The sequence below is a fragment of the Lactuca serriola genome, chromosome 5 (assembly GCF_051521515.1).
Source record: "Lactuca serriola cultivar US96UC23 chromosome 5, Lser_US96UC23_V15, whole genome shotgun sequence".
Lineage (NCBI taxonomy): Eukaryota > Viridiplantae > Streptophyta > Magnoliopsida > Asterales > Asteraceae > Lactuca > Lactuca serriola.
Window position 1 is genome coordinate 325,627,642 of NC_136412.1, and position 12,201 is coordinate 325,639,842.

Sequence of the window (12,201 nt, forward strand, 5' to 3'; positions counted from 1 at the left end):
TCTTTTTTAAGGAAACATATCAATTCTTTTTTAAGGAAACATTTATTTCTCTCAATATTATAACCGAAATAAGTTATGATATGTGAACAAATCAGAAAATTACATATGAAAATAAATAAATTCTAAAAATCTATTAAAATGTCATGTGTCCAAATCAATGAGGACATGACATGTGGCAGAAAATGGGTTTTATTTATTAGTATAGATTTAAAAAGTCTTAATTTTGGTAAGTTTTTATAGATAACCGTTGGAAATAAAAAAGAGCCCGTCTGTATTCGCGCATTTATACATACGCAGATACCCCCGGGTACCTGTATATATCGATCCATGTAACACCAGCTTCCGACACGCAAACGCCGCCATCTTCGCCGGAGATAAAAATAATTGTTGGAACTCGAAAGGTCTGGTCCGTTATTTTGCATTATGCATACTTATTCAGTCATTCTGCTCTCAACAGACTCAAACCCCTCGGATTCCCAAAATGCTCACTAATCAAAGAAAACTGTGAAGATCGCTGTAAGTTTTCATTCTTATTGTTTTCCATTTTATTTCTCTAGGGTTTTAAGATGTTGTAATTTGACTAATTTCATCTGTAAAACTAAAACTAATGTATGGGTATGAAAAAATCCAGTGTTGAATATTGTTTTCTTTTCTCTTTATTCTCAACGGGATCTCTCGTATTTACCCTGTTTTCTTCTTCAACTAATCCATGACGGGTTTTTTAATTAAATCCTGCACAAGATGTTTCTGTGGTTTTGATGATCTATTTGTTGGGGCTCTTCACATCTTCTTCTTCCTTGTTTGTTTTTTAAAGTTTAATTTAGCAGGTAGGTTTTGGGCTTGTTTCAGGATGTGTTTTTGTGTTATCGTTACTCATTTGATAGTTCTGGTGTGTCTGTATGGTTTGAGAAGGTCCTTATTCAGATTCTGTCAGTATTCTTTTGAAAACCCAATTTTTTCTGATCAAGATGTTTTAGTCGCATCTTTTTTTGTGGCTTATGTGATTGTGGAGACTCCATTAGTTAATATTTAATGTATTTCTTATTTATTCTTTTTTACCTGTATCAATCATTATTATCTAACACATACTATTTTGTTGCTATTTAATAGGACAACTTGAGCAGCTTAAAGCCTTAAGCAATCTGGAAAAAAGCCAAACATCCATATACAATACCAAAGTACACAATTCCCTAACTTTACTTTACTGATTACTTAATAGTTAATATACTTGCAAAAGTGTGTAATAATAAAAAAAAAGCCTTGCTATATTGTCTTATAAGTTGGTATGTTGTCATTGAATGTTATTTAGAAGCAACGGATAAGAACTTAGTGTCCCATGACATGACTTATTAGTGAGCTATTGTAGTTTTAAACTTCTCCATGTTAGGACATTGTAGTTTTTATATTTTTTCCTATTGCGCTTTAAAAATCTAACCAATTATAGCATTGTATTCTTAAAACTTATCTTATAATGACAATGTACTTTTTGTTACATGTTTAAGATATTGTACTTTGAAAATCTTAACTTGTTTGATTTTGGATGAAAGTTATAGCATTATATTTTCAAATTTTCTTCATATTAAGACATTGAACTTCTAACTTTTTCTCTATTAAGACATTGCACTTTGATACTTTAGCCAATTATTATATCGTACTTTTAAAACCTAACCTTTTTGTTTTTCCTATTTAAGACATTGTACTTGAAAAATCTAAATTTGTTTGATTTGGTTACAAGATATAGCATTATATTTTCATTTATGCTCCTATTAAGACATTCAACTTTTTACATATTTTCTATTAAGACATTGCCCATCGATAATTTAACCAATTATAACATCATACTTTAAAAGTCTAATCTGTTAAGATGCACCCTCAATTGTTTTTTCTATTAAGATATTGTATTTTGATTAAGACATTTACTACTCATTTAAAAAATCTAACCTAGTAAGTCATTGTATTTTGAAAAGCTAAACTTGTATGATTTGTTTTTACCAATTATAGCTAAACTTGTACCTTTTTTCCTACTAAGATGTACTTTAATATCTAACCAGTTATAACATTACCCTTTTAAAATCTATCAAGACATTGCCCATCAATAATTCGTCGCTTTTTTCAGGTGAGAATCTCTCATGTTGATGAACTTCTTATATGGTTCAGACTTCACAGCTTCTAAAAGGTCAAAATAGTCAATCTGGAATTGTACTCAGTTACAAGCATTGGTTTCTAGAGACTAGGCTAGTGTATTGTTTGACAACAGGGTCAGCTGTGCCTTTAATGTCTGAAATTGTCAAAGGGAGATATTCAATCAGTTAAGATGTTAACTTTCTCTCTCTTCATAAAGTGTAGTCTGTTGCAAGAGTTTGTGAATAAGAGAGATTCTCACCCCTAGAAAGTGATAAATCATTCAACAAGTTTTCTAATATAAGCTCTCTTTCTATCTTGATTTTCATCAAATTTGTATCATTTGCTTTTATTTTTTACAACTTTTCTAATATAAGCAGATTGAAAATCTAAACGCTTATGACTTAGTTCTTTTATAATCTAACCTATTTATATATTTTTCTATTATTCTTTATTTCTTTTAAGATTTTGTATTTTGGAAAATTAAACTTGTTTGTTTTAGTTACAACTTGCTACATTATACTTTCTTTTAATAAAGTACTTTTAAAATCTGACCTATTGAAACATATTTCTCTTATTTTCTTAATAAGAAGACATTGTACTTTATAAATCGAAACTAGTTTGATTTTGGTTACCTTTTGTATCATTATATATTGACCTTTCTTTCCTGTTACTATTTTTTTTTAATAAATAGACAAATATATTTGGTAAATATAAAGTAATTATAGCATTCTGATTTCATATTTAGCATTATTTTTTCAATATAAAACCTAGTAAGACATTCTACTTTTAGTTTTTTTTTTTCTCCTATTAAGACATCTCATTTTGAAAATTCAACATAGTAAGACTTTGTATTTCAAAAAATCTAAAATTTGATTTTGGCTAACTTCTTATATGGTTAAGACTTCACAGCTTATAGAAGGTTAAAATAGTCAATCAGGTAAGATATTAATTCTCTCTTCCGGAAGTGTAGTCTCTTACAAGGGTTGGTTTCTAAAGGCTAAGATAATGTATAAATAAAGGGATCAAATAGTGTTTATAATGTGAAAATGTCAATGGGAGAGATTATAGAAGGTCAAAATAGTCAATCAGTTAAGATGTTAATTTTTTTTCTCTCTCTAGGAAGTGTATAGTCTGTTACAAGAGTTAGTTTTTAGAGACTAGGTTAGAGTAAAAGTAAAGGGATTAGGTGTATAGTCTGTTACAAGAGTTAGTTTTTAGTTGCATGAATAGAACATCTAGAGCTTGTATTTGGAAATACAATGAAGGGTTCAATCTGTGAACTTACTAAATATAAAAATCAACATGTAAAGGTGATTGTGTTAGCTTTACTTGGCTAAACACTTTTTGCTCCATCTTATATAAGTTTTAAAGATTGTAAAGTATGTAGCATAACTAATCTTTATTTATCCTTTTCTACCTCTATCAATCATTATCATCTCACACATACTATTTTGTTGACTTAATATTAATACTTGAAAAATTGTTTAATAATAAAAAAGCCTTGCTATAAGTTGGTATGTTGTCATTTTTTACAAGTTTAAGATATTGTACTTTGAAAAGCTAAACTTGTTTGATTTTGGATCAAAGTTACAACATTATACTCTCAATTTTTTTCCTATTAAGACATTGAACTTCTAACTTTTTCCCTATTAAGTCATTGCACTTTGATGATTTAGCCAATTGTTATACCATACTTTTAAAAGCTAACCTTTTTTTTTTTTTTTTTTTTTTTTTTTTTTTTTTTTTCTATTTAAGACATTGTATTTGGAAAATCTAAATTTGTATGATTTGGTTACTAGCTATAGCATTATATTTTCATTTCTCCTCCTATTAAGACATTGAACTTTTTGCTTATTTTCTATTAAGACATTTCCCATCGATAATTTAACCAATTATAACATCATACTTTAAAAATCATATCTTTATAGATGCCACTCTCCTTTTTTTTCCTTTTAAGATATTGTATTTTGTTTAAAACAATGACTATTCATTTAAAAAATCTAACCTAGTAAGACATTGTATTTTGAAAAGCTAAACTTGTTTGATTTTCTTTTACCAATTATAGCATCACACTTTCAACTTTATCCATTTAGACTTTGTACCTTTTTGCCTACTAAGACATACTTCAATATCTAACCAGTTATAACATTACCCTTTTAACATCTAACCAATTAAGGCGTTGTACTTTTTTGAAATTTTACTATTAAGACATTTATAGAATCATACTTTTAATTTTTACCACTCTTAATTATAGCTTCATATTTTTCAGTAATTGATCGAGTACGAATTTGCAAAATTATTGTTCCTTAAATATTAGTATCTTGAAAATCTATATATTTTTTATTTTTGTTATCAACTATTACATAATAATTCCCACTATTTTTACCTATCAAGACTTTGTACTTAGAAATTCTAAGCACATTATACTATACTTTCACAATCTAACCTATTTTTACCTTTTATTATTTATTTTTTCTTATTGTGCTTTGAAAATCTAAATGTGTTGGATATTTGCTACCATTTGTAGCACTATACTTTCATTTGAGACATTGTACTATTTTTCTCTTATTTTTTCTTATTAAAACATTGTAATTTGAAAATGTAAAAATGATTTTTGTAATCACTTGTAAAATCGTACTTCCATTTTTTTTTTCTTGTACTTGAAAAATCTAAGTAGACATTATACTTTTATATCTTTTTTATTAACACATTGCAATTTGAAACTCTAACCTATTAAAACGTATTTTGAAATATAAACCTGTTTTGATTTGGTTGACTCTTATAAGATTATATTTTCAAAATGTATTTTAACTTCATTTTTTCTTATTAATACAGTGCACTTGTAAAAGATTCTACCTAGCAACGTTTTACCTTGAAAATCTAAACAATTTACACATAGACACTTTACTTTGAAAATCTGAACAATTTTAAATTAGTACTTTTAAAATCTGACCTATGAAGATATTTTTCTCTTTTTTCTTATTAAGGCATTGTACTTTAAAATTCGTAACATCATACTTCTATATTTTCATTCCTATTACTAATTTATACCATTATTATCGTATTTTGAAAATCCAACGTATTAAGATTTTGTATTTTGAAAATCTAAACTTGGTTGATTTTGGTTAACATTTGTAGCTCTTTATTATGAAAATCTTACATATTTTAACGTTGTACTGTTAACTTTTTTTTTCTTATGAATATATTACTCTTTAAAAACAGTGTAGCTAACATTTTTTTTCTTGATATGAACTTCTTATATGGTTCTAAAAGGTCAAAATAGTCAATCAGGAATTGTAGTCAGTTACAAGAGACTAGGCTAGTGTATTCTTAACCCTTAATGTGTGAAATTGTGAATGGGAGATATTCAAGATGCTGAAAACAGTCAAATCAGTTAAGATGTTGACTTTCTCACTTCATAAAGTGTAGTTTGTTATAAGAGTTAGTTTATAAAGGCTATGCTAATTAGTATAATTAAAGGAGAGATTCTAGAAGGTCAAAGTAGTCAATCAGTACTAATGTATAAATAAAGTGGTGGATTTTGTGTTTATTGTCAGTGGGAGAGATTCTAGAATGTCAAAATAGTCAATCAATTAAGATGTATATAACCTATTAAGACTATATGCTATTTTTCTCTTATTTTTTTTCTTACAGAGGCCAATTTGAAAATCTAAAATGCTTGATCTTGGTTTCCACTTGTAAATTTATACTTTAAATTTTCTTTTCAAGATCTAAACAGTTTTAATATAGTACTTTAAAAATCTGACCTATCGAAACTAGTTTGATTTTGGTTACTCTTTGTATCATTATACTTTGACCTTTCTTTCCTGTTAATATATTTTTTTTAATAAATAGACACATATCTTTGGTAAATATAAAGTAATGATAGTATTCTGATTTCATAATTATCATTATTTTTTCAATATGAAACCTAGCAAGACATTTTGCTTTTAGTTTTTTTTTCTCCTATAAAGACATGTCATTTTGAAAAGTCAACAGAATAAGATGTTAAACTTTTTTTCTCTTAAGATGTCAATGGGAGAGATTGTAGAATGTCAAAATAGTCAATCACTTAAGATGTTAACTTTTTTTTTCTCTTGAGGAAGTGTATAGTCTGTTACAAGAGTTAGTTTTCAGAGACTAGGCTAGAGTAAAGTAAGTAAAAGGATCAGGTATGTAAGTAAAGGGGTCAGGTGTGTAATTAGTGTGTGAAACTTTAAATACGATAAAGTCTAGAAGGTCAAAATAGTCAACCAGTTAAGATGTTAACTTTTTGCTCTTCAGGAAGTGTAGTTTGTTACATGAGTTAGTTTGTAGTCTAGTGTATTATGTATAAGTGAAGGGGTCTTGTAGTATTAGAGATTGTGTGTTTATATTGTGAAACTCTCAAAAGGAAGAGATTCTAGAAGGTCAAAATAGTCAATCAGTAACAATGTATAAATAAAGGGATAAGATGGTATTAGGGTTGTCTTCTTTCTATCTTGTTTCCTATCAAATATGTATCATATACTTTTTTTTCTTTACTTTCTCATGTATACACATTGAAAATCTAAACACTAATGAGTAGTTTTAAAATCCAACCTATTAAGATATTTTTCTATTATTCTTTTTCCCAGTAAGACTTTGGAATCTCAAAATCTAAACTTGTTTGGTTTTATTTGACTTAACAGTAATTTTGTTTTTCAAAATTTAACATTTTAACTAAACATGTTTGATTGTGGTAACTATCTATAACATTTTTTTTTATTCTAAGACAATGTATATTTTTTTTTTCTATCTAAGATATTGTATAACTTGTTTTTCGTTATAACTTTTTAACTTCCAAATCTAACATATTAAAACATTGTACCTCTTTTTTTCTCTTAGAATATGTTTTGTATTTGTTACTTTGTTACAAATATAGTGTTATACTTTTACTTATTTGTTTCTATTAAGAGATTGTACATTATGTACAACATTATGATTTTCACATCAAACCTATTTTTTTTAATGTTGTACTTTAGCCTCCTACTTTTAACTAATTTTCCTATAGCAATGTAATTTTAAGTTCTAACATATTAACACATTGCATTTTGTAAATCTAATATTTTAAGACATTGTATCTTCAGTATTTTTTTTTCCAATAAACACATTCTAGTTTGAAAATCTACCAATTCTAGCATTATATCTTCATTTTTTTTTCCTTTTAAGACATAATATTTTGAAGATCTAACCAATTCCAGCTTTTTACTCTTTATTACGACATTATATACATTATCTACCTAACATATTGACATTGTACTTCTAATACCTTTTTAGGGCATTTCACTTTGAAAATGTAATCTTGTTATATTTTAGTTACTGCTTATAGGTTTTACTTTCATTTTATTCGTATAAGAGATTTTTGATATTTCATATTTGGACATTGTAGTTTTATTATCTAACCGGTTATGGGAATTATAATTTCATGTATTTCATTAAACATTCCCTATCAAATCTACTTTTAGTTTTTGCATTTTGAAAATACACACTTGTTTTAAAAATAAAATACTTTGAGTCCAATTTTAACATCATACTTTCAAAGTCCAATCTTTCAAGACATTTTATCTAATTATCTATTGAGTCATACATATAGCACTTCAAAATTTATCTCATTTATGTCAATACATTTAATTAATTTATTTTTCTATTATAACATTGTATAATTTATAATTAAATTTTTACCAATTACAACATTATAACTATTTTCAAAATCCAACATATTTAATATATTTTCTTTCTCTTCACCAAGTGTAGTTTATTATTACAAGAGTTGGAATCTAGAGATTCTGTGTTTAGTGTGTGAAACTGTCAATGGGAGAGATTCTAGAAGGTCAAAGTAGTCAATCAGTACTAATGTATAAATAAATTAAAGGGATAAGATATTATTTGGGATTGTGTGTTTACTCTTGTGAAATTGTCAATGGGACAGATTCTAGAAGGTCAAAATTGTCAGTCAATTAAGATGTTAACTTTCTTTCATCAGGAAGTATTGTGTTTTACAAAAATTGGTTTCTAGATAAATAAAGTGGTCAAGTTTTAGGGATTTTGTGTTTGGTATGTGGAAAATATCAATGGAGGAGATTCTAGAAGGTCAAAATAGTCAATAAGTTAAGATGTTAACTTCTGTGTCTTCAAGAAGTAAACATGTTTGAATTTGGTTCCTTTTTTTTTTAATCTTTTTAATACTTTCTAATATGAAGAACTAAACATGTTTTAATTTGGTTACTATTTATAGCAAGTTTTATCCATTTAAGACAGATGTATCTTTTTTCTGTCAAGACATTCTATAACTTATTTTTTGTTATAACTTTTTAACTTCTAAATATAATATGTTAAAACATTATACCTCTTTTTTTCTTGATATTGTCATTCCACTTTTAAGCATCATTGAATTTTTTGGAATCTAACCAATTACAACACAATGTACCTTTTTTTTTCATAATTTGGCTACGCAGTAATAGCTTTATTAAGATATTATACGTTCAAAATCTAACAGATTAAGACATTGTATATCTAAAAGTTTTTTATCACGACATTTTAGTTTTTTCCTTAATAAGACTTTGTACTTTAAAAACAAACTCGATAATTACATTTGATTTTTAGTTAGAGCATTATGCATTCAACATGAAACCTATTATCATTTTTTTTTTAAATTCTAAACTTGTTCATTGTGGATACAATTATAGATAGCAATACATTGTACTTTTGAAATCTTCCAAATTTTAGCATGATACTTTCAAATGTAATGTTATTCTTTCAATATCTAACATGTTATGACATCGCTCTTTAAAATCTAATCTCTTTAGACATTGTATTTTGAAATGCTAAACTTTTCTCTCCATACTTTTTTTTGTTTACCAAATTAATCATCGAACTTTTCTTTATATTTTCTATTAAGAAATCCAAATTGATTATTTTTTTTCTTATAAAGTCAATTGAGTTTGAAAATATAATCAACTATAGAATTATACTTTCAAAATCAGACCATTAAGACATCGTGCTTACATTTTTTCCTATTAAAGACATTTTACATTGAAAAACTAAAGTTATTTATTTTCGGATACCAATAATAGTAATGCATTAAGATATAATAGTTTTTTTTTTGTTAAGACCTTATACATTCAAAATCTAACCAATTATAATAGTATTGTACTTTTTTTTTGCCATTAAGACGTCATGCTTGCAGTATCCAACCATCCATAACATTATACTTTCTGTTATAGCTTTATCAAAATGTAACCTTTTAAGGCATTGTAGTTTTAGTTGTTTTTATTGCACTTTGAAAATCTAGACTATGAAGAGATTGTAATTTAAAATTTTACACTTATTAAGACAATGTACTTTTAGTATTTTTCTTAGTACATCACTATATTGTTTGAAAATCAAACAAATGTAACATATTCTTTCCAAGCTATTCAGACATACTTTTGACATTATAAATATTGTTTTTATTCTATAAAAGCCATTACACTTGGAAAAAAAAGAACTTGTTTAATTTAGTTAACGGTTTATATTCTTATAAATTTTATTTTTTCATATTAGAAGATTGTTCTTTGAAAATCATACCAGTAGTTACATTATAATTTCATTTTTAGCGTTATGCTTTCTGTTGCGATATTGAAATCCGGGTCATCTGCAATCAACAACCCAAATCCTGCAAGTTTGACCCAGGCCAAGCTGGTCAAAAGTCAACGGTCAACCAAGTCACCAGTCACCACGACGTGGAGACCTTTGGCCACGTCGTAGACATGATAAAACATTTTAGACGACATGCACGGCATCGCCACGTCATGGACCCCCCTTGGATTGATGAGATTCTCTTTATAGGCTTCGATAACTTTGTTTATGTTTGCTGAACAACAACATTTTTTGGGCTCGGTATACCATTCCACCATCTCTCAGTGATTTAAGTTTTGTTGCATTTAGTCATGAACTTGTGACCCTTGGTACAATATAATGATAAAAGTTTTGATTTTGCTTCTGTTGCGTTTGATTTGTAGAAACCATCATCTTCCAACATGTAACAACCTGTAAGTTAGGGCTATACGTTTTAAGTGATTTTAGTTATAATTATTCATTTTATTGAAAAATTAAAACTGATGAATATGATAGTTATTAGCTATAATAGAAATACTTATTATAAAATTTATTGTTGAAATGTTGAAATAAAGTGTAAAAATAAAAGATTATTTAGGATAAATAATTGTAACAAAAGTTGTAGTAGTCGTGCTGACGAGCCTGCAAATATAAATAAAAGATTATTTTTCAAAGTTTCACGTTCAACCCTACATGGAAACGTTTGTCATAAAAAGTGAAATGAAGATTGGTTGTTCGTTAGCCAAAAAACAATCTAAACAAAAGTTGATTTTCTCGAAAATATGAATTTGTCGATATAGAATGTCAAGATCGGAGTTTGTATGATTTAAAATACTATATTTACGTAGTTATTAGGTATCGATGATGCAGTCAATATAAGACTAAGATTGAATACTTTCGACATTAGTTTTGTATAAATATCGTTAAATCTCTTTAAATCTATTATTGTGCTCACCATGCTCCCAAGCTAACTTACAAAGTTACAAGCATAATGATATCTGCTAAGAGATTTAAAGAGTTTAAGGTCATTAATATAATAAATAGATGTAAGACCTGTAATAACTAGTTTATGCTTATGTTTTTGTATCAATGTTAATAGATGAAGAAGGTCATTAATATAATAAATAGATGAAGAAGCTTTGTTGCAGAAAAAGCTGGATGAGATCAGGAAGAAGAAATCTACTGCTAACCCTTCTATGAATGCTTTAATTGTGCAGGGTTCGGTAGCGGATGATGAGTTCGGCGGCGTGGAGGTCTGGTCAACCGACTCTGAAGATGATGAAGTAAGGAAGCCTTCTCATGGAAAGGCTTATGTGGCGAAAGAAGAGAGCAGTGGTGGAAAATGTTTGATGGTGTCCGACGTATCTCAGATGAGGGGATACAACACGGATGGTGGGAGTGAAGACACGAAGGAGCAACAGAATTTGTGCTTTACAGCTAAACCGCTCAGCGTGCAGTTCAATGAGCTTGATGAACTGATCAAGAAGGTACAATCCGTTTTTGTTTCATTCAAAGTCCCACAATGCTCATACGAAAAGGAATTAAAAAATGTTAATTCAAGAATCTCTCATCTAGACAGTAGTTTAACTCAAACTCGAGTCACCAATTCTAACCTAACTGACCAATTAAACAGGTTGTCTTCGAAGAGTGAGGAACGGAGGATGTGGATCGAACTGAAGGAGTCGGAGTTAATCAAAACAAAAGATGAAAACATTTATTTGCAAAGAGACAATTTAAAGCTTTTAAAACAGCGAAATGTTTTTTGTTTGATTGCTAAACGTCTTTACACTAATATCACTCAGCTTCATTTGGATTGTGAAATAGGACAAAAGATTCATCGCATGATTTTACCCTTCCTTGAGTTTAAGGAGGATGAAATTGATGTTGAAGCGTATAATTATAAATGTGTTATTTCGTCTGAGGAAGTTAATCCGACTTATATGTATGGACTGGACAAAATCGAATCTTTCATTAAGTCCAAGGACCATAAGGACATGCTTAAAAACATTTTGGATGAAAATGATAAACTGAAACTGAGGACCGAAACCATACAAAAATTTGACTCATTAAACGCCAACTTGAGCTCAGAAAATAAAATTGATGTTGAAAATGCATCTGAGCTTAATGAGGACGACAATATGAGTGAAATTTCTGTAGAGGACACAGTTGATTGCTCAGAATTTGTCAAGAGTGAACCCGAAAACCACAAGAATCTCATCTCAGAAAATTCAGTGGAGTTTGCTCGTTTGTCCCAACAAAAGTCCCCGATCCTTGCAGAGAAGGCAGTCGTATATCAAAAAGTTAGAACCACTCCAAATCAGGTGTATAAGGTCACTGGCGTAACCGAACATCAGACTGCTGAACTCACAGCCATTGTAAACGAAGACAATGTTGATGGTTGCGACGAGTTCTTCTGGTCTGCCCCCATCGACAATGTTGACGAAACGGTAGGTTTGTCTG

General features: G+C 28.4%; 1 protein-coding gene across 4 annotated transcripts; it reads left to right on the forward strand.

Annotated features, from left to right (window-relative positions):
- Nucleotides 1–282: 282 nt before the first annotated feature.
- LOC145055145 (uncharacterized) lies at nucleotides 283–11,662 on the forward strand. 4 transcript variants are annotated; one of them, XM_079003436.1, is made up of 5 exons: nucleotides 283–516; nucleotides 1,111–1,178; nucleotides 9,741–10,023; nucleotides 10,959–11,228; nucleotides 11,375–11,662. In XM_079003436.1, exons 3-5 carry the CDS (start codon nucleotides 9,991–9,993, stop codon nucleotides 11,390–11,392), a joined length of 321 nt encoding a protein of 106 aa, XP_078859562.1. In that variant the 5' UTR covers nucleotides 283–516; nucleotides 1,111–1,178; nucleotides 9,741–9,990; the 3' UTR covers nucleotides 11,393–11,662. The 4 variants fall into 4 exon arrangements, 2 of the variants coding, with proteins under 2 accessions (XP_078859562.1, XP_078859563.1); XR_013685088.1 differs by lacking the exon at nucleotides 9,741–10,023; XR_013685089.1 differs by lacking the exons at nucleotides 9,741–10,023; nucleotides 10,959–11,228; nucleotides 11,375–11,662 and adding an exon at nucleotides 2,117–2,340.
- The last annotated feature ends 539 nt before the right edge of the window (nucleotides 11,663–12,201 follow it).